The sequence below is a fragment of the Rhipicephalus sanguineus genome, chromosome 9, assembly GCF_013339695.2.
Source record: "Rhipicephalus sanguineus isolate Rsan-2018 chromosome 9, BIME_Rsan_1.4, whole genome shotgun sequence".
NCBI lineage: Eukaryota > Metazoa > Arthropoda > Arachnida > Ixodida > Ixodidae > Rhipicephalus > Rhipicephalus sanguineus.
In genome coordinates this window covers 145,486,345-145,509,576 of record NC_051184.2, presented here as the reverse complement: position 1 = coordinate 145,509,576, position 23,232 = coordinate 145,486,345, and the positions used below count along the sequence as shown (strand labels likewise).

General features: G+C 47.9%; 1 protein-coding gene across 2 annotated transcripts in view; it reads right to left on the bottom strand.

The window, feature by feature from the left end:
- LOC119403989 (receptor-type tyrosine-protein phosphatase mu) overlaps positions 1-23,232 on the bottom strand; it is a 963,694-nt gene that overhangs the window by 659,315 nt on the left and 281,147 nt on the right. For both annotated transcript variants that reach the window (XM_049419317.1, XM_049419318.1), the window contains exon 2: positions 14,736-14,839. In XM_049419317.1, the coding sequence (XP_049275274.1) occupies positions 14,736-14,820 (85 nt within the window). In that variant the 5' untranslated portion in view covers positions 14,821-14,839. The remainder of the gene's footprint in view (positions 1-14,735; positions 14,840-23,232) is intronic.

Here is a 23,232-nt window from a genome sequence, read left to right as displayed (position 1 = left end):
AGTGTTGCTCGATGTGAAACCGCGGAATGGGTGTTCTCGTCGGAGAGGGGGGGGGGGGATTATTCAAGAAGTCGGGGGTAGAGGGAGGGTCGCCTCCTTTAAAAAAAAAACTAATGTTATCAGGTGGCTCGCCGCATAATGTAGGTATGCATGTGCTCGTGGAAAATACAAGCTGAAACTCAGTAAAACTGCGAAAGAATCGGCTAACGAGGCATAATGCAGGAGGCATAAAGCACAGGCATCGATCGGAGAGAGAGATAAACAACGCTGCACCTGTTCTGCAAGCAGTGAGCACCAAATACCTTTGGCCCTTGGTCTCGCTGAACAACGAGGCCGCAATTAAGAGAGGTCGCTTACAGAAATGACGAGCACGCCTTCCCTTTGCTAGCTAATTTGTATTTCTTTATTTTTCCAAATACATTTGGAGTGGTTTTCAGGGCTAAAAGATGCGGTCTGCTGCTTGACAGCTCTTTCAAACACGTACGTGAGTTGTATCTCTAATGGTTGAAAATAACTGCGTATATGGAGAAAGAAAGTAAAAAAACAAGAGGGGACTCTTGCTGCTGAATAACCCCTTCGGACGGCACGCCCCGAGAGCGGTGGTGTGCATTGTCAAGGTGTTAACACCACCTGGAAACATTAATTCCGGGGACCCAAGCTCTTTTGCGTTCCTTTTGTTAGCGTCAGGATGGCTGGGCCGTAAAATAAGACACAATAGAAAACGCAACGCACGACATACAGTTAAAAGGGAAAAAGAAGTTTACATTTAAATATCAACAACTTGGTTACAACGGAAAACTCATAACACAAAGTCGCATACGCATATTCGTTCAAATCGCACCGCTAACAACGCACAACCGCTCAAATCGCTCGCGCTTCTCCGTGTGTCTCGTCCTTCCCGCGCTTTTTGCTGTCGTTTTCCCGGCCACAGGTCCGAGCACACAAACGCGCACGTTGACACAAACACGAACGCTCACACTTGGTGCTCCCATTTTTAGGAGCGATGACAATTGCCTACTGCGGCTGAAGGATGAGTTTATCTCATACGTGGAAAAAATACAGAAGAGTTCAATAGGATCAGTGAGTGCTCTCTTCACCAACGAGACGTACGAAGCCTTGCTTTTTACAACAAGGTCGACGGTGGAAACAACAGAATTCCTTCTGGAGCAAGGCGTCAGTTATGTCCCGACAAAGAAATTGAACAGCGACCCCATCGCAGGAGTCTTCGGAAGGGTGCGGTCAATGTGCGGCGGGAATGACATGCTGGATGCTAGAGCCATCACCGCTGCTCCAGACCACATCGTTAAGTTGAACATCCCAAGACCGAAAGAAATCAAATAGTGGAAGTTGAGAAAGAGGCTGCGACGTTATCGAAGATATTTGATAAAGACCTGAGGTCTTTGTTGGAGTACGAGGCTTGCCCGTCTCCATCTGTCACCTTCTTCGGCTTGGCATACCTCGGCGGTTACATCGCCAAGCTTATTACAGACCTCGGATGTGACTCTTGCGCTGCGCTGCTGACGACCAACAACAGGCAGCATCAACTGCACAAGCTACTGCGAGCACAAGACAGGAGTGAACTACACTACCCCAGGCCTGAGTTTCTAGCTCTTTCGGACAAGATAGTGGCCTTTTTCGATAAAACCTCTGAACACCTGCCACGCAGCAATGTGCTAGAAATTTTGGAAACAGCAGTCCAGCCCTACTTGCAACGCGCTCCCATCTTAAGTTGCCCTGAAGGCGTTGACGACAGCCACTCCCGACGATCCGCAGATCTCATAGCCGAAAAATTCCTAAGAATTCTCCTCGTCAATCATACAAACAAACTGACTGACGCAAATGACAAGCCTTCCACCTACGCACACAAGCCGACTAGGAAGCATTTTAGGTTGTGAACAAGACATTTGTGAAGACCGGCAAAGTTTTCACTTGAAAGTGTTCAACTATTGCGAGTGCTTACGAGCAATAAATATTTATTTCGAGAGCTCAGAATGTCTACACATTTGATGGAGGTCAGCTGTACTCCCGGCTCTTGCATTTACACGTTTTTCGATAAGCTTCAGCTCGATGCACATTGCGCATATAAGAAGTCAAAATAAACCATTTTTGCGTCTTCAACGATTAGGCAACTTGTTCTTCAACGCACGGTGAGTGAAGAAGCGCGCCCTAACTCATGAGCCGGCGTTGCGCGCGCTGCACGCAGCGGCGGAGGAAGGTCTAAAGCCCCTATAGGGCTTTAGGAGGGTCAGGGTCGCAGCGCCCCCCTCAAAGCAGCGGCGAGAGGCATGTACTACACCCGATGCGAAGGCCGTAAGAAGCGAGCGCTCGCGTGCGGTCTAGCCCGGCCGTGACGTCAGTTCCGACGTTTGTCAAAAGTGGTGCCTCTAAACATTACTAAGCCGCCAAAACACGGATCAGTTATTTCTCCAGACTTCAGTGGCTAAATCTAGTCGCCATGTCTTCAATGCACAATGTAACCCCATGAGTATGGTGGCTAGAGGGGGAAGTGTGACGGGCGAGAGCGAAGGGCTGTACGAATTCCCAATGAAAGATGGCGGTCACACCAGGTGGCGCTACCTGTGCCGTAGGTGCTTGCGGCGGCATTGCCTGCTTTGCGTATGGCCGCTAGACGTTAGTTTCACTTGTTTCTAATAATCGCCTATACCCCGCAACGTTGCTTGTTGGGCGAGTTGGAACGAGTCAGTCATAATGTAGTTCAGCGCAAAAAACAGGCAACAGACGAGCGACAGTGACTTTAGGTGATTATGACAGTGATTATGACTATACCCCGCGCCCGTGCTGTTAAAGGCGCTACGTGTTTGTTTCGCTAAGAAGCATGTGTTGCAAGTTCTTAGCGGTGTTAAGCAAGAAAAAAAAAGAAAACCGAGAATGCTTTTAGATCAGACGGAACTGGCGTGCCTCCAGACTTTCATATTTAAATGTTTCTTAATATCGGTTTTTTTTGCTCGGACATGTTTAATCTGCAACAGTGTGCAAAAACTGGGCTAGGTTGTTGATTTTCATGGTAAAAACAGCGCAAAAAGACGGCAACACGAGAAGAACGACACAGGACAGGCGCTGAACTGTTCAGCGCTGGTTTTGTGTCGTTCTTATTATCGCGTTCCTTTTGCGCTGCTTTTACCATATTTACAGTCTGCTTCAGTTGAACTAAACCACTTGCTCGGCTGCATAGCTCAGCTGACTTTAAAGTGTTTTTTCCTCATGGTAATGTGTACACTGTTTACAATCTTTCATAGCGAGATATTGGCTGCAGTGCAGTGCGTTCTTTTTTTTCTTAGTCCGCACCCACCTCGCCCCCTTCATTTCCTCTGTATTGTAGGGGGTTCTCTCGAGCGCGAAATGTTCAAAGCATTTACATTTTCCGGCTCCTTTTCCTTGAGAAAATTGAAGTGGAGATCGGAATGCTGCAGCTGGAGGCTCTTTGATACTGAACATTTTATTTTATTTTAGCGATAGTTCTATCTATGCAAAGACCAATGATTTCTGTTAACTTACGGCTTTAGATGCATACTAAATACACGCAAGGGAAATGGTAAAACATGTTTATTTATCACACATTTGTCATCCCGTAATTATGTCAGACATTTGTTATCACATACTTCCCTATCACGTTAAGAGATCAATTTATTGACCCACCTCAACTTCAAGTGTTTTTGACGGTCCCTTTGGACACTCCTGTCCGCTTTTCTTTTTTTCGTAAAATACTTTGGTGCGTCCGGAAACACCGTAGGCACAGCGTCTTCGGACAAACGCGGGGTATCTCAACAACCCCACCGTTTATAATGTGTTGGTATGTCCTTCCGATGAAACTCACGTCGAAGTGCCGCTCGCAAACAACGCTGTCTCTCGTCAGCTCTTTGCCAGTCCGCTTAATATTTCGAGCTCATTGCTCTCGCCTCGAGAGATCCTTCGGGGCTTTAAAGAGCGCAAGCTTCTCCGAGCACGATCTATACCCGCCTTTACAGCCAGGGACGAAGCACGTACTTGCGCGATTTGACGTCATGGTTCGCAGAACACGTGGGTACAGCGGCGGGTAAACAAACGACGACAGCGAAGGCGAGGCATCCGAACAAGGTGACGGCACAGCACAGAGAGAACGAACGAGCCAAAGCAAGCGCGGCGATGATGATGATGATGATTTGTGGCTTTGCCCTTTGTAGCGGGTGGACACATATGGTGTGTTCTAGCCTAGGTATGAAGAAAAAAAAAGGAAAGAAAAAGAACGACAAAAAGAAAGAAGAAAAAAGAACGAAGGCACGAAAGAGTTTACTTCTGGCACAACTTCCACCAATGTTGGAGCCTTGTCTTTCTGGTGGCAACGGCTTTTGCATTCCTGTCCGTCAGGGCCAGTGCCTGAGGGAGAGTAGTGGCCTCCGGCGGGCGGGGTGAGAGTTTTTGGCATTGCAGTACCAAGTGCTCTGCTGTCTCTTGTTCTGCTCCACACGCTCTACATAAAGTTGAATCGATGTTCGGGTCAAAGCGGCTGCGATATGCCAGCGTGCGAGGCGCTCCCGCGCGCGCCTCGAACAGTAGCCCACTTCCACCACTGTTATCGTACAAAGATTCCGGGGCAATGGCCTCTTTGTATGTTCGGTACAGCTGGAGTGTACTCTTTTGCTGCAGCGACATTTGCCATTGTGCGCTCTCCTCTTCGCGTATCCGTTTCCGAACTGCCGCGGTAAACTTGCGCTCCGTGTTCTCCAGTGTTGAGCAGTCCAACATTCCGTACTTGTGTCGGAGAAAGTAGACTATTTAACCACTGCGCTCTGAGCCCCACGAAGTGCAGGTAGCGGAACATGCGACGGGCCCACCGGTGATCGTTCATGAAGCGTAGGCGTCCTTCATAAGCGATCTTGCTTGTGGCTTCCCTTGCCTCGAACGTTGACCAACCTACGTCCCAAACACAAATTTCCCGACACATTATCCCGACAAATTTCCCGACAGTTTACAAATTATCGCGAAAAATAACAGGCCCACGAGATTTTTTTACCGGTGCGTGGCGGATAACTTCAGAGGCCACGGACCCCCAGTTTCGATTTCGGTGATCTCCACTGGAGGCGCTGTTCGGACCTAAAAAGAGAGGGTTCTGCTAGAGGACGGACGTGTCTTTCGCGGCCTCCGGAATGACAGCGTCCGATAAGTTTCTTTTTTTTTTGCATGATTCGAGCTTGTTTTTTTAGTTATACGAGTACATAAGCCACTAGATTGAAGCTTAGTAGGGCTTACAACTTTGTACTGTTTCCTGTGTGACAGTCGCCTGGGTTTTTTTATTATTTGTTTGTTCGGCCACCACGTGGCTGAAAGGTACACATGTGCTTTGAAGTGTAGCATACTTGCGAAGTTTTCTGATACCATTTGGCTTTAAGTGATCTAATCCGCCGTGTGAACGATCTAGCCATGGTCAAAAAGACCGTAAAGTGTTTAGGATGCGGAATGGGATGGAAAATGGAGGTTTGTACGGATGAGAAGACAGAGGGAGCTGACGCCAAGTGTAAGCAATGCGAGTTAGAGGCGAAAATGGAAATAATGATGGCTGCCCAGAATGAGCTCATGGTAAGAATCGCCGAGCTGGAGAATGCGTTGGCAACAGAGCGGGAAAAAAAAAGATGGCCATGGGGGAAAGGCTTAAGTCAGCCGAGTAGGGGTTAGCAAAGGTAGTCATGGTGAACAAGGAAGCAAGCGACAGCGGGAACAGCGGGGCATCGACTCCCACAGTGGTAGACGCGAAGGGGGAAGCAGGTTTGGAAAAGACAGGTGCAAGGGTCACAGGACCCAGCTTCCGCGAAGTACTTTTGGGAAGAGGAGGGGACAAAACAGCAGCAGTGACAAGCGCTACTAACCGGGGCAGTGGCCAGGTGCGGGACAGTCCAGCAGAAAAGTCGGAGCACGTGATAATTGCCGGGGACTCGAATTTAGATAGATGCGCAGAAGCAGTCAAGAAAAGGGTGAGAGGTGACAAACGAGTTTTAATAGGGAAGTTCCCGGGACATAGCTGGGATCAGTGATGAGACAAGCTAGCGCAAAACTCGCAACTCGTGATAATCGCGGGAGGTCTAAACGAGAATGAAGAATCAGACGAACTAGCGACCACATTGGCGAAAGGGGTCGATGACATGCGCGCCATTTTCCATCAGGCGCAGATAGTGGTATGCACAATATCGGAGGTACCGGTGCGTGACGGCAACCTGCAAAGAGCGGTTGTCGACGCAAACCATATGAGTCGAGAGAAAGGCATCGAGGTAGTGGAAATAAACAGAGAGGTGCACAGGTGGGGTGGTTTTCGAAGAGACGGAATACACTTCGATAGGAGGCTTGGTCATGAAGTGGGTTGGCGACTTGCAGGACGCGCAGTAGCTTTTTTGGGGGGCCCGCGGGCCCTTCGGTGCCCAGGGTAGCTTGGAATGAGGAAAACAACGAGAGGGACTCTTTGACAGGCAGTATATCGAAAAACCAGAGAAAAGGTAAAAGAAGGGAGAAGGTGCGTGTTGCAATTAGTTACATAAACATGCAGGGTGGCAGAAAAAAAGGCAAAATGGTTAGAGATTGAGGGACAGTTAAACAAGGAACAGAGAGGTATTTATGCGGTTACAGAAACACACCTTAGAGACTTGGAAGAGCCACCACATAAGAACAATTATATTTGGGAAGGATGTAACAGGATCACCTCAGAAAGGAGAGGTGGGGGTGTTGGAATGCTAATTGATAGCAGAACAAAATGGGATAGAGTGAAACAAACGTGTTCAGAGCACATATGGGTTTCAGGCACAGTAGGTGGAAAGAAAACGTGGCTAGGTGTACCTTACTTGTGGACGGGGAATAACTGCAGAGAAAAGAATCTGGAGATAGTGAAATGCATAAGCACCGATAATAAAGAATTTGGTCATGATGCCGAAATAATCCTTCTAGGGGACATGAACGCTCACATTCATGACCTTGACGGATATTCAGACACCAATGGCAAGTTATTGCTAGATCTCTGCGAGCAACATAGTCTTGAGATAGTTAACGTGGGGCCTAAGTGTGAGGGGCAGATCACGTGGGAAGTCGGAAACCGGCAATCGAGCATTGATTATTGTCTCATGACAGAAGGAATATATGACAAACTTAGGTGAGAATAGACGATGAAAGCATTAACAGCTTGGGTAGTGATCATAAACGCATAATATTACAAATGGGATATAAAACTGAAAATAAGGGCATAGAATCAACGTTTGGCAGCTTCTATCTAAATGACAAACAAATAACAAATATAGCCGCAAGAGTCGAGGAAAAAGTAGACGAACTACCAGGCAAAGACTGGAAGTATAGTGAGCTGCTACATGTAATCACGAAAGCAATGGAAAAAGAGCAGAAAACTATTTGTTGGAAAGGAAAGAGAAAGCCAAAAAGTTGGTGGAACAATGAAATCAGGGAGGCGATCGAGAAGCGACGTAAGGCATCACGGGAGCACAGACAGACAAAAAAGGAGAAGCGGCCACAGGACGAAGTCAACCAAATAAGGAAAATATATTTAGAGCAAAAATCCATTGTGCAGAAATTAGTCGAGGCAAAAATTAAAGGTGAAAGTGAACGCTGGATGACAGAGATTCGCCAAAAGAAGGCCGCGCCTAGGATATTTCGGAGCCACCTAAAAGCGCTGGGTAGGTCTGTCACAATGCAACAACATATGGTAGATGAAGAAGCAAATCAATTGGGAGGGTATGAAGCGCTAGGTTACATCCGAAAGATAACAGCCGTTTCGTTTAAAAAGGTCGCCCAGGGAATTCCCCCGATGAGTAAAAGTACGCAAAGGAGTGAAACCGACGAAGATGTAGTACTAGAGAATTTCAATTGGAAGAAGGCCGAAGGAAAAATTCGTAAGCGCACTATTCCGGGCTTAGATGGGGTTCCCGTCAGCCTCATTAACGAACTCGGACATAAAACTAAAGAAGCACTGCTGAAAGCCGTAGAAAAGTGCTTACAGGAGAGGGAAATACCAGACAGTTGGCGAAAAAGTAGAATGAACTTAATCTATAAAGGCACGGGAGAAAAGGATAACATTCGCTCGTATAGACCGCTAACCATTACATCGGTGCTATACAGCTTGGCGATGCAGGCAGCCAAATTAAAAATAGAAGCGTGGGTGGAACAAAATGATATTTTGGGAGAACTTCAGAATGGATTTGGAATCGACAGGCGGTTAGACGATAATCTGTTTGTTCTTACCCAGTGTATAGAAATATCTAAAATAGAAAACAGGCCCTTATACGTAGCTTATCTATATATCACCGGGGCGTATGACAACGTTAATCAGGAAATTTTGCGGGATATATTGAAAGGAATGGGCATAGGCGACGACTGTATACAGCTTTTGAGGGAGATATACCGAGAAAATACAGTTTGCATAGATTGGGAAGGAATGAGTAGCAAAGAAGATAACCTTGAGATTAGCAAGGGGCTGAGACAGGGATGTCCTTTGTCCGCGCTGTTATTCATGCTGTACATGGTGAGGATGGAAAAAGCGCTAGAAGGAGCAACATTGGATTTAATTTGTCACACAAACAAGTCGGCACGATGGTTGACCAGAAGCTTCCAGGTCTATTTTATGCTGATGATATTGTCTTATTTGCGGACAGTCAAGATCATATACAGCGACTGGCAGATATATGCGGAAGGGAATGTGAGGCTCTAGGACTACGATTTAGTGCGACAAAATGTGGATTGATGGTATTCAATGGTCACGAAGACCATGCGGTCATAATACAGGGCCAAAAAATACCGAGGGTAAGCGAGTACAAGTCCCTCGGAGTATGGGTAAATGAGGGGGATAGATATATGGAGGTACAAGAGAAAGCAACGGTAGCAAAGGGAAAGAGGAGTGCTGCAATTATGAAGCACAGAGCTTTATGGGGATACAATAGGTACGAGGTGCTTCGAGGACTGTGGAAGGGTGTGATGGTCCCGGGGCTTACATTTGGGAACTCAGAGGTGTGCATGAAGTCAGAGGTACAATCAGGAATGGATGTAAATCAAAGTACGGTGGGCCGCCTCGCGTTGGGCGCTCACGCGAAGACGGCAAATGAGGCTGTAAAGGAAGATATGGGATGGACAGGCTTTGAAGTGAGGGAAGCTCAGAGCAAAATGAGATTCGAAGAGAGGCTGAGGAAAATGAAGAAGAGTAGATGGACTAATCATTTCAATGATCAGTGTAATGACCTTGTATCATTGATACGTAACTGTCTTTGTCCCTTGGTTGTGACAGTTGAGCAGCCTGCAGATGGTGTCATCAGATTTCTTGACGTATCGCTCACCCTTGCAGATGATCTAATTTGCTGGTGTTACGAGCCCAGGGCAAATAAGTCGTTATTGGCGTTTAACTCGAGTCACTCTAAGCTCGTTAAAAGGGGCATCGTAAAAATGTGTCTCAAAAATGCCCTCACTAAGTCCTGTGTGCTCATGCTTGACGAGAGCTTTAGGAAGCAAGCTTCACGTTTACAAACAGCAGGGTACCCGACCTACCTCATAGTTGCAGTAGCCGAGTGTTTGCTTAAAGAATGTAAAGGTATGCACTGTAATGCCATCACCAATGATCGCCCCTCGCCTGAAAATATAAACGTGGCAGTCGTTCCGTATATCCATCAAGTATCGCACAATCTCAAAAAAATAGCCGCCAGAGTTAACACCCGTGTTGTCTCTTCCGCCCCGTTTAAACTCAGTAAGTTGTGCAAGAAAACTAATCCAGATAAGACATCTCAGTCTGAATGCTCCATTAAGCACAGAAAACCTTTTGTGCAGTGTGTGACTAACGTTGTATACCGCATTCCTCTGTCTTGTGGCCGTGCTTACATTGGGCAGACTGGCCGCTGCCTAAATGTCCGGCTTGGAGAGCACTGTAATAAAGTGGGCAACTTCCCACCTGACGGCTTCCTGGCGCAACACTGCTATGCTTGTGCGTGCAAACCGAACTTTCAGGGAACCGTTGTCGTCAGCAGGAACCGGTCCGAAATTACTAGGCTGATCATTGAAGCCGAACAAATCGATTATCTTGGAGACGCTTGTGTTAGCAATCCCTCAATGTCCCTGAGTGCTAAAGAATTACACTTTCTGCGCATGAATCATTAAATTTGCTTGTCATTGCCTGTGCACCCTGTTTATCTTCTCGTGAGGTGAATTCCCTGGTTGTTATCAAATTGTTGTTTTTTTTTTTATGAAAGAGTGTTCACGTGACTGTCGTGCTCAAAACTGGTATATGAATCGGCAGGAGAATGAAATAAACCATTGTTGTTAGTAGCGCCAGTGTGTGTACGTCTCTTCCTTCTGTCCGTGTCCTCGTATGCGCTCAACTCATTCAAGTATGACCAACCAACAAGCCCGCATCGCCACCCTCGTAGATGGGCACAGAAGGTTTTCAGGTATTTGTATAGAAAAAGCGTTGACACGCAGTGGAGAAAACGAACTAGGAGGCTCACCTGTAAATATACGGCTAGCAGTGCGGGCGATATGGCAAAAAGGAGCATTAAGCGGAAGGTCAGAGAGGCGGAGAGGACTTATTGGATGACAGCGATGGAAAAGAAGCCGGCTCTGAGTAGCTACCGAAAGGGAAAACATGGAATAAGGAGGGAAACGTTTCATGATAATTCAAGGGGAAGCGCTTTACTGTTTGAAGCAAGGTCGGGCTGCCTTAGAACGCGTAGTTATAAAGCGAGATTCAGTAACGAAGAAGAACAATGTACATGCTGCGGGGGAACTAAGGAAACGATGGAACATGTGCTGATTGAATGTGGCGATATTCACCCAGGTATACGTGTGGGCACTAGTCTACAGGAAGCCTTGGGTTTTAGGGACAACAATGGAAAGCTGAGCACGTCCGCAATAGAAATAGGTAAGAGACGGTTAGAGTATTGGTGGCAGAAAAGTAGAGATAAAGTACAAAAATAAATAATGGGGGAAAAAAAGGTCATTCTGCCTTAAGAGGCAGAGAGATGGACCGTGAATTTATATTTTTTTGGTATAATAACATAGATTTAATCAATGGAGATAAGGTATTAGGCGAACATGAAACAAGGGAGGTGTTTCTTCTTTTTTTTTCTTCGAGCCTGGTGGCAGACATGTCACCGCCCCGTTATAAAGGGGCCGCTCATAGCATCCATCCATCCATCCATCCATCCATCCATCCATCCATCCATCCAAATAGTGACTACTGAAAAAGGCCCATTGACACTATGCGAAATAGTAGGCGACCCCTGGCCAACACCCTCTAGACGAGCAGAGGACTCTTGACGTCATCACACTACGATGGGAGCGGAGGCCGCGTTCTCAGAAATGCCCATTGCTACGTGCTCGTTGTGTAGTCAACGGCGCGCTGCGCATGCATTCGTTCATGCTGTCTCCTGTTTCCTGAAAGCGCCGACGAAGCAACTCCCTCGTAGAGGGTATTGTCCCTGGCGCCCACTTTGCAGACACCTGTAAAACTTCTCCTTGCATGACTGCTTTTCTCGATGTAAGCGTGTTCACCCCTCCACATTCATACGAAGGTGCCGGATCAGCCCCATGGCTTCTCAAAACGTACTTCAGGACTGTCACGCCTCGTTGCAAGTTTTTGCTTTCACTGAGAGAAAGGGGAAAACGAAAGAAAAAAAAGACAGGGTTTAGTGGGAAATGGGAAAAAATTTTTCGTCTGGTAGTTTGTGGTTGAGGCTTTCCTGTGGAAAACAAGCTTGCTCGCATATGCGCAGTAACGTTGTCAATGAAGGCTCCTTCGCGCCGCGATCTCACCTGGACTGTTTTTAATACGCGTGACCCCCCCCCACAAAATGCACTGCCGAGACTGTGATCTCAGCTTTTGTACTCCCGTGCAACAGCTCAGAAATAAGTTGACCCTTCACTCGGTTGAAAATATCCTCTACAGATGGAGTGAATGTCTTCAGGCGAAAAGAAAGGCTGAATTATCGGGACGTGCCGTTTCTGGGTGTGCGTGTGTTTGTGGTGGCTGCTGCATCTGATAATAATAATAATAATAATAATAATATCTGGGGTTTAACGTCCCAAAACCACGATATGATTATGAGAGACGCCGTAGTGGAGGGCTCCGGCAATTTCGACCACCTGGGGTTCTTAACGTGCACCTAAATCTAAGTACACGGGCCTCAGACATTTTCGCCTCCACCGAAAATGCAGCCGCCGCGGCCGGGATTCGATCCCGCGACCTTCGGGTCAGCCTGCTGCATTTGAGGCCCCTCTCGAGCAACCACGAAAAAGCGAGGGGTGTGCGGCGACAGACAAAAGAAGGCAGACGAACGGACAGTACACGTGCGATACGAGCGAAGTGAGCACACGTGCGTGGGCGAAGTATGCTGTAAATATCACCTAATTGTTTTTTTTTGTCTTTTTTTTCTGCGGTCAAACGTATGGTTTTCCAGAAGTGTGGTTAGCTGGGCTAGTTGGCATGAATCCACCGTTAAAACAGCACAAATACGAGGCGAAGCACACCTAAAAAAATGACAAGAACATTGTTTTGTACTTGCTGCATATTTATTTAATTAAACACAATTACTCTGTAGACCTCCACGTCAATCAGATGTAGATTGCTTCATTGTCTTTTCTGCGGGCTTCCCTTCATTTATGCGTCGTCAGCATTCGGACCAGGAAAAACAACGGCGCGGCAAGTGTCGTGAAAGTAACCCATCACGTTCAATCGCGCTTGTTCTACTATCAAATTGCTATATTAGGCTACAAGTGGAAATTTTGAAGGATACGCTGGCTCCAACCCGCCATCTACGGTACACCTTGGTGGGTTAGGGGTCGCACTGCTTGGCTCGTGGACGTGGGTTCGATTTCCACCTACGGCAGGCATATTTCCACGGCAGCGTTTCCCGAAAGCGCCGACAAAGTAACTCCGTCGTAGTGTGGTGACAAAGGAACTTCGTCACGAACGAATGGTCTTCTACTCTTCTTTAGAGAGGGAGAGAAACAGTCCGTTCAGAAACTGAACCATTATTTCCAGTAACCCTTGCGGCAGCGTGGCTCAGCGCCTAACCGCTCTCTTGTAGTTATACGGACGACTCTGGTCATACGTTCCCAGGAGAGAGAGGAGGCACCTCTTTTCTGGGCAGTTGCACAGGTGTACAAAGGCTCTCTGGGAAGCTCTTTTTGTTTGTTTGTTGGGGAGCAGAGGGAAGGGGGGGGGAGGGCGTCACGCACATTTGAAACGTTTCAAAGCAGATTGTGGAAGCAGCGGCGCACCTTAAAAGAATGGAGTAGTTGCAGCGGTTGCAGCAGGATCAGGCTCTTCGCCGTCGCATGCGGCGACATGCGGAGAGCGCATTTTCCTCCTTTTTTTCAAAATGACTTGGTGGCGCTTTCTGGTGGCTCAGAACGAAACTACACTGGAGTGAGACCGCCACCCTAAGTGCCTTTTACTTTTTCCAGCGAGCGGCGAGAGTACCATGTGTAAGTAAGCCGAAAGCTTGTTGAGAGGCGACCTTGTAAAATCAACAATAGGGCGGATTGGGACACGTGTCTTGTGAATTTTAGGCAGTCCATACAAAGCTGGCGCAGATCTATTGTTGCAAAGAAGAGAATAATGTAGAGGACTTGTGTTGAGGCGGCACGGAGCGAAAGACGTCTGCGAGCGGCTCCTGGAGGCCCCTTTGAAGCTTGGCTGTTGGGTCCCTACTTAGTGGAAGGTAGCATCCTCGAGGAGGGAGATAACCTTATTCACGTAGTCATTCGTGTCGAGCAAAACATTGGCGTCGCCTTTGTCCGCAGGAAGAATTACAATTTCTGTATCGTTACGCAGGGACTTCACTGCCTGAAGTTCTGCTGAGGTCGGAGGGGAAGGCTGCATATGACGAAGTGAAGAGAGCACAGACACTGCACGTGTACGGGCTTCGTCTCTACAAGAAGGTTCTGCGAGGCTCACAGCGTTCTCGACGGCGCACATTATCTTCTTACGGTCCGTTTCAGGGCCTGTGTTGAAATTGATCCCTAGATTTAGAACCGCAGTCTCGGCGACGTGTGGCTGGTAAAAAGAAAGGTTATGCACAGTGCATTTTCTTGGCGCACGCGCACCCTTCGCATGCCGCTGTTGTAAGTTGGCCAGTTTCTTTTCGTGCAATTGATGGCAACTGCGGCTCTGAAGTATGGCGTAGAAATTTGCATATAGCTGTATGCTCGCGAATTCCTCCGGGCACTCGAATTCAATGCGGCGCCGTGCAAAAAAAAGGCATCATTTTCCAAGCTCCGTGTCCGGTTTTTGCAATCTAAAATTCTTGCTTGCAATAACTGTCGTTCCGCCTTCGAAACAACGCTGATGCCAAACTTTGTAGGGACAAGTCTGTTTAAGCGAAGAGAACGAGGGATCATACCTTGAGCTTTGCAAGCCAGCTTGAACTTCGACACTTGAAGGAGGCCACCGTGCAGGAGAACGCGACATAGCGCCGAATTTTCTGGATGAAGGAGTGGCCCTACGCCTGGCGAAGATTTCTGTAGTCAAGAGTCCGACGGAATCCCGTCTGGTCGGGGACAAACATGGCGCATTATAACAAAAACGCTGACCAAGGTAAAATACACAAACATTAAAAAGAGACGACGTTTCGAAGTCCATGTTAAGCGAACAAAAAACACCGCATGTCCAAGTATTTCAATTGGTAATAGGTATCTATATTTCTGCTTCGTGCGCGTATTAGAGGCTGTTGATTTACCAAGCGCAAAGCACGTTGCTTAACCTGACTCACCGCTGTGGTCATGGGCCATCTTTCCGTTGGCTCTCGGCTTCCCGCTTTCATGGGCTTCGGCGCCGAGTTTCGCCACACTAGTCATGTTCCAGCCTCTTGACTTCCTGAAATGACACAAAACAGAACGCGTCATGCGACAACCTAGTGGACATTTCGCTAGGCTAAGGGCGCTAAATGAGCGTGCGATACCTGAAAATGATTATTCTCTGAGCTTTTTGTTACGCAAGCAAGCAATACTGTCTACAATACACAATTTTCTGTCCTTAAAGGTCATGGTCATGATCACTGTCGGCCCCTTTGGTGCCCGCTGCCGGACGAAACACTACTCCAATGATCTGCTTTTCGTTTGATGCCTGCGGACTTTTTAGCTTCCTCACTCAACGTCACTCACTGCTAACTTTTTCATTTCGTTTTCATTTTCTCAATGCCACCTGCGGCCAGTTCCATTTCCTTCGCCATCAGAATACCGGCTACGCTTGTTTGTTCTCTAACTCATTCTGCCTTCTTCCCATCACTTTATGTTAAGCCGATCATTTCTACTTAAGCCCTCACTGCGCAGTCCTTCATTTTTCTCGAGTTTCTTAGTTATCCTCGATAGTCGATAATCAGCGCCGCGTTGCGTCCGTTTTCTTTGCCTTTCGACCGTGTCTGTCGCACTGTTAGCCTACAGGTTTCAGCTTACTTTGGCTGACTAGCTCTTGAAAAATAAAAGGGTCGTGCACGACATCTTCCCTGTCAAGTCACCGCTTTCTGAAACAGCGAATGTGAGCTCGTTCCCGTCAATTGTTCGCAGACTAGCCTAAGTGAGGCTTTCACTCTATGGGCCTTGCATTCATCTGACACAGCATCCGGGGTTGCGGAGCCGTAAACCCAATGCTTTTGTGTCTTCCACAATTTTTTTTATTTCGAGAGTTTGCCCAACGGCATACATAGTTAAACATACAGGTAGAGGCCGGCTTCCGCTATATACATCAACAATGCTCTATGGTGGGGCCCATGGAGCCACAAATCATAATCCGGTGGTCTTGTCGGATGAAGGCCCACTGTCCTCAGGTAGCGCCGCCGTATCTGATTCAGGCCAGGGCATGTCCACAACAGGCGCTTGATTGTAACCGCGGACGCTTCAGTGGTACAGAATGGGCAAGTATCCCCAAATGGTCCATGCAGATGTTGTGGCCAGGCATATGTGACCGAAGGAGTAAGTGCCGCCCCCACACGAAGTCTCCGCAACACCACCTCCTCCTGGCGGGTAAGACCGCCTTGGAGGTTTGAACCACACGGTGGAAATAAATCTCGTGTGCGGCGGCGGAAAATCTCCTTGCGGTGGAGGAACTCACCCCGGGGATCACTCGGGAAAGGCGCTTCTAGAGTACGTGGCAGCTCACTGTGGGTGGCGGCGTCAGCTTGTATGTGAGCAGAAATGGTGTCCCATGGTATCCACTGTATCCTTATCTGGCCAGGCATCTGTGCAGTTATACGCTGTATATCGCCTGCGAACGTGTGCGCGTTATATACCTTGCGGAGCTCCTTTATGGCTGATGTAGAGTCTGTGCGTATCGTAGTAAAGGATGACGACGATGCGGAAGCCGCGCTCGCCAACTCTGTTGCGTCTCGTATTGCCAGAAGTTCAGCACTGACCGATTGAACCGGAGCTCTCAGGAGGTACAATCGATTGACACACAGGTTTTGGTGCCCCGACACCACGATTGACGTAACCACCTGCGTGTCCGTGCAACTCGCATCAGTATAGGCCACCAGTGATCCCGTCGGGAGTGCGGCATCTGCTTCTTCAATGTGGCGCCGGAAGGTAGACGTTGGACGAGGGACTGGATTTCGGAGGCAGCCGATAGGTTTGTTATCCGTTAGTTGCCGGTGATCCCACGGTGGAAGGCTTACTGTTGAAGGTGGCGAGACAGACACTGGATTGCCCATATATGCCGCTAAGTCAGCAGCAGGTGGTAGAAATGACGGCTTGAGTTTCCTTGCTTGCCGGCGTTGATAAATCAACTCGTCGATGGTGTTTAGTTGCGCCTCTTCGTGAAGTATCGGAATAGGTGTGCATCGTGGAAGCCCGGTAACGACGCGCATCGCTTCTCTGTTGATGCATTCTAAACTGGCCCAATCTCTCACTGTAAGGTGCTGAAATTGAGCCGAATAAATAGGGTGAGGCTGCAGCACTGCTCGAACAAGTAAACGGGCTATCTTCGTGCGGGCACCTCCAGCCTTGGAGCTAATTCATCGTATCAGGTGGAGCACCTGGTGCGCTTGTTGCTTCATTTCGCGAATCCAAGCTTTTGCAGATCCATTTGCCGTAATTACAACGCCTAATATGCGTAGCTGGGGAGCTGGCGTAAGAGGAAGTCCAGATAATATCAGCTGAATAGGCGTGGTTACAAGGTGTCGCCGGCCCCAGCTGTTGGCAACCGACATGTAGAGAATTTTGTAAGTTGAGAGGGTCAATCCTATGCATCTGCACCACTCGTCGGCTGTGTTAAGAGCTTCTTGTAAGGCCGATTCCTGTCATTGAAGGTCGTTGTGAACACTCCACACTGTGATATCGTCGGCGTATATCATGTAATACACGTCCGAGATCGCTGCCAGAGCCCATCCGAGGGGTAGCATTGCCAGGTTAAAGAGCAATGGTGCAAGTACTGATCCCTGTGGCACTCCCCGTTTTGAGTTAAAGGTGCCGGTTGTGTTTCCCGCCACACGAATAGCAAACGTTCGTTGAGTCAAGAACCTGTGTACGAAGGTGCACACGCGCTCGGGTAGTCCCACGCAACGAATGAAGAGCCACTGTGGCTAACTTCATCATACGTCTTGTTCACATCTATGGCTAATATTGTTCGCACCCGGCGTGTCCTATTGCCTGCCAAGACCATGCCAGTAAGTGCTCCAAGTCCATCTTCTGTGCCCAAGTGCGTGCGAAATCCAATTTGTGCAGGATGGTACCATTTGAATTGTTCAAGCTACCAGGTTAATCGCGTAGAGAGCATTTTCTCCGTTCATTTGCAGACAGTCGCTGTTAAGGCGATAGGGCGCAGGTTGCGTATATTAGTAGGGTCTTTTCCTGGCTTCGGTATCGGTATGATTTCCGCGTGCGTCCAAGAAGCAGGTATATCGCCTTCAGCCCACACGTGATTGATGTTATCCAGAAGCGAGGCCAAGGATGTCTCATTTAGGTTTTTGAACAACTCGTAAGGTAACCCGTCCGGTCCAGGAGCCGTCCGTGGCTTAGACGCGTCGATAGCTGCTATCAACTCGGCCATTGTGAATGGTGCTTGGATTCCAGTAACTGCCTCTGGATTAGGTTTTTGGCCTATCGTCGAAGGCAGGGTCACATGGTCATTTAGAGGGGAAGGAAGTACATCATAGTGTGGGAACAACGTCCGGGCGATTTGTTGTGCAGCATTCAATGGGGTATCCGCAGTGGCTAGAAGCACCGAAGCCGTTGGGTCGGGCTGACGTTGGCCCTTCTCCATTGCACGAAACGTACGCCAGACAGAGGCTGTGCGTGACGAGGGTCCGAGAGACGCGCACCAATCTAGCCATCGTCCTTTGTCCAGTCTTCGCTCATGCCGACGAGCTTGTGCCGCGATACTCCGCATTTGAATTTTTGCTTCTATCGACGTAGGATCGCGCACCGCAGCAAGTTCAGCCCGGCGCCGGGCCGCCCAAAGGCGCAACAGCTGCAAGTCTGGGGCCGGGCAGCTTTCATCTACCCAGGACGTTTTAGTTGCCGAATCGAGTGCCTTTCGAAGAAAATCTTGAAGATCTTGCGGCGACGGGTCCTGCGGTATGACTGCTGCCTCTCGAAAGGCGTCCCAGTGCACAACTCGACAACAGCGGCGAAGTCGGGAGTGCCCGTGGGTTGGAAATTCGAAAAAGATGGGGTAATGGTCACTTCCCCAGCAGTCCGGTTCACGTTGCCATCCAATTGCGCCGGATCCTAAGCACCATGACAAATCGGGCGAGTACGATGAAGCGTGCGGTTGGTCAGCACGGCGAGTTGGGATTGTAACATCGTTCAGCAGCTGGAAGTGTGCATCCAAAAATGTGTCCCAGACATGGTTCCCACGAGCTGATGATGTGGGATACCCCCATGCCACGTGCGGAGCATTAAAATCGCCACCGACTAATATAGGGCACCCTGAGTGCTGAGTTCGAAGGAAGTGAATCCGTCCCAATCTTAATCGGGTAGATGAGCCAGTGTGCGGCTTGGCATAAAACGATACCAGAATTACGTCAGTTTTCTGAAGGCGGACTTTAACCGCGACGACTTCCTGTGATTGCGAGCACCATTTTGACAGATCGATGCCCCTTTGAGGCAGCCTTGTGAGCACATATATTGTGGCTTTACCTGGAAGGACATTACTAGAGACGCAACGTCGATCTGGCATATTGGGATTAGCGTATAAAGTGAATGACGGGATACTTAACTGGGCATTTGGTTCTTGTAGGAGTACTGCCCAACAAGCATGACGTCCGAGGTGAACCCTTTTGCGAAGTTCACTTAACTTGCCTGGTAGGCCACGACAGTTCCATTGCAGGACGTTTTGTGGCCGGGAGTGTTGCGACGACATTATTGAGGAAGATTTGAAGCCAGAACTTGCGACAGTGACATCAGCTGCTTAGCCACGAATTGTAGAAGTTCCATGGGTGTCAGGTCCGCCGATGAAGACCGAGGCTGTTGGATAGGCTGGACGTTTGTGTCATGCTGCGGTGTGGACTACGATGCCGCTCGTTTTGCCAGAAGTTCTCGACGGCGCCGAAGGTGATCTATCTCCTGTTGGAGTCGGGCCAATCTCGTATCCAGTGATACAAGGTCATCTGGTGTTTCCATTTGCGAAGTAGGAAGGGCAGAGTTTGTCGGGGAGAGCTTCTTGCGCGGCTCTTTGACCGCGGCACTCTAACTTTTCTTTTCGGTGAAAGACGTAGCCTCGGTGATGCGAGAGTCGTCCGGTTCTAAGTCCGCCAAGATTTCGAAACTATTATTCAAATGCAGAACGCTGGCGCCGCCTAAATGACTTGATTGTTGACGCTTATGTCGAAGCTCTCGAGTGGCGTTTCGTTTAGTCGGGCATTGAGGTGATGTAATGTCGTGGTCATTGCACTTGCAAAGTCCACAGCGAAAATTGAAGCCGGCTGTTGCGTCCATGTCAGCATCCGACAGTGTCTTAGGGCAAGATGCCTTCATGTGTCCTTTTCTATAGCATCCATAGCAAAATATGACAGCAGGCTTGAAAGTTCGGAGGCGGAGTACGCAGCCGTAGTAGTACATCTTCTCCGGAGCGGCCAAGGGACCTTGAACAGTGACGAGACAAGTACTTTGACAAGGCGGTGATAGTTTCGAGGTGAGCGTCTTTGAACATCTGCAACGCCTTGCGAGGAGAAGTACATTTTCTTTACATAAAAGAGGCTGATAGAACGTGTCGTAAGCCGCTTTGAGACGTACATTGTCTAGCCGTTCGTGAAGCACAGGCCTCACGAAATGTAAAATTACTTGCCTATCCGTCACTTCTGAGAGCAAAACTTCAATATGCATCTGCCATATACAACCCACATCAGTCATATCTTGTCGACTAATCTGAAGCTGTTCAGAATCGCGCTACCAGATTCATTCACTTCAAATGCTCCTATCACGTCAGCATTTCAGCACTTTAGACAGAATATGGTTTTCTGCAATCTCTGACGTACTTCCAGTCTTGTACGCTTTCACAAGTTCATTTACAGCACCCTTAATCAAGCAGCATACGTCGTACCCGCGGATTGCGTTTCTCACTGTGCCAGTCATCCGAGGAAGCCGCACGCCGACGTGCCCGAACTACTTAATTCTCGGCCTCGTTCAGCCCACGAACTGCCAAACACTTATTTGAAGTGTTTAGCGCAGAATTAGCAAGACGGGACAAGAAGGGAGAACACGTACAGAGGCGCTAACTTTCAACAAATGATTTATTTGAATCCGGATCACACATCTTTATACACTTGAGAAAAATCACGCATGCGCAGGTACAGTACCGTCGAGGAACACCAGTTCCTTGTTAGTCAGCGATAGTGACGGGGTGTTAACACAGTCTTCGCCAAGCCTATGAACAGTTGCCGATTCGATTATTAAACGAGTAGTTTCGTCAAGGTGCCAACGGACAACGAAACATTTATCAAAAAGCGGAACGCAAACACACGCGCTGCAGTGTGTGGCTAACCAGCCATCACTGCCTTTCCCGACATTGTTGCAGTGCTCCCTGAGCCTGTCATTAAGACAACGCCCCGTCTGTCCTACATAATGCTTACCACACGATAAGGGAATCTGGTAAACAAGATTTATCAAAAAGCGTTCCGCTTTTTGATAAATGACGAAATGACGCACCATGACGAAACTACTCGTTTAATAATCGAATCGGCAACTATTCATAGGCTTGGCGAATATTGTGTTAGCACCCCGTCACTATCGCCGACTAACAAGGAACTAGTGCTCCTCGACGGTACTGTACCTGCGCATGCGTGATTTTTCTCAAGTGTATAAAGATGTGTGATCCGGATTCAAATAAATCATTTGTTGAAAGTTAGCGCTAAACACGAAATTCTGCGCTAAACACTTCAGATACGTCGTACCAACACGGCCAAAAGTCAGCCCTTGCCAAACACTGCAACGGCCGTCTTGCTGACACTGCCACCTGGTCATCCTTGTTTCAATATCATCAAATTATCACTAATCATGTAATTAATCACCGCATACATGTTTTTTTTGTTTGAGTTAAAATTTGAAAGTTCGCAATTTAATGCGTATATGTGTATGTTCTTGAAGTGTTTGTATGATATGTTTGTTTTTCACGAAATATCATCAGGTGTTTTCATGTATGATGTCTACCTGTATTGCTTTATTTGCAGTGATAATTATGCACATGCGTTTTTGATTTCTCTGGTTGCTCCATCGTTTGTACTCGCTTCGAAAACGTGTACATGCATGCCGAATGCGCATAGGAGTAAGAGCCTCTCTCACGCAATATGGCCTTTAGCTCTTACTCCTCTTTCTGTATCAGAAAGAACGAAAAATAGGCTTCAAACTTCAAACAATAATATGACTAATGTGTAAACCATGTGCAATATTGTAGACCCCCTCGTTATGTAAAAGGTTCAGCGAGAGGCCGTTAAGGTAAATGCACTGAATTAAGCGTCCTCTTTCGGGCTCTATCGAGGCCACCCAAGTTCGTCCTAGAAAAGCAGTCGAACGCAGCTTGCACATCGAAGGCGTTAACCTCGACCTCGTGTACGAATGATAATCTATATTTCATGCTTCTCTCGCCAATTTCGAGCCTTTATGAGCACGTACGTTGTGAGCAGTGTTGGCGGTAGCGCGTTACAAGTAACGGCGTTACCGGTAACGCGTTACTTTTTTCAGTAACTTAATAACGTAGTCGTTACTATTTCGGAACTGTAACGGGCAACGTACTTTCGTTACCATTTTTCGGTAACGTGAGGTCTCACGTTACTCGTTACTTTTCATTTCTATTATCCTCGCAGTCTTACACAAAATTATTTCATCTTGTAGGAACGCCTTTCTCAGAGCTCACCCCGACGTTATTTTGTCTCTCTCTCTCTCTCTTCATCCGTACTGGCACTTTGCTTCAGTTATTTTGTGGCTGCGGCAGACTGCTGTCGGCCCGCCAAGCGTTGACAAAGCGACCCCGCATGGGGTCCTTTTTCGCGCGGGAGAAATTGCAATGGGGAACAAACTGGCGAAATTTATTACGCAGATCTCCTATAGTTTCGGCTACCTTGCTGTCAAGTTCGAATTGTCGTTGATTGGCTATAGAGTTTCAAGTTGTCGTTGATTGCCGATGAAGGGAAGCGAAATGCAGTCCTCGTAACCGTAAAAAGTGAGTTCTCGAGGTTTTCTAGGCTTATGGACATCAATGCTCGGTGTGAGCTCCAACACAACGGAGGATGACTTCTTCGGAAATGCCTTCTCAACATCATCGCCGTGTGAAGATGTGAGACTGTCTCAGTACCGTTGGTGCCGCGTGACATTGCGTTGAGCGGGCTCAAGGAAAACTTGCCGCGCGTTCACCAGCTCTTCCTGACAGTGATTACACGAGCGCATCCGTCGAGCTCCTATGTAGCATAGGTGCGGACGTATTCGCTAAGAAGCGAGTCAAGCTCTACGATGACAGCTTTGAAATGCAGCTGTTGCTTACATTAGCACTTAGTAACATTAGGAAGTTGTTCCTGCAATACTCTAGCACGGTTCATAAATTCAGTATTCAAAATTAGTTTTGCTTCTTGCTGTTTGAAACTGCGACTACGTTTCTGGTTATTGAATTCATGCGAGCGAGGCTAACGCTGAACACCTTCACATACACAAACGCCATATTCGTGGTAATAATACAAGTTAAATTGAAAAAAAAAAAAGGAATGTCCATGCGCGCAAGTACTTTTTCCTAGATTTATGCCATTAAACATTTCTTTCTTGCTAAAAAATCCGCGCATTTATTTTGTA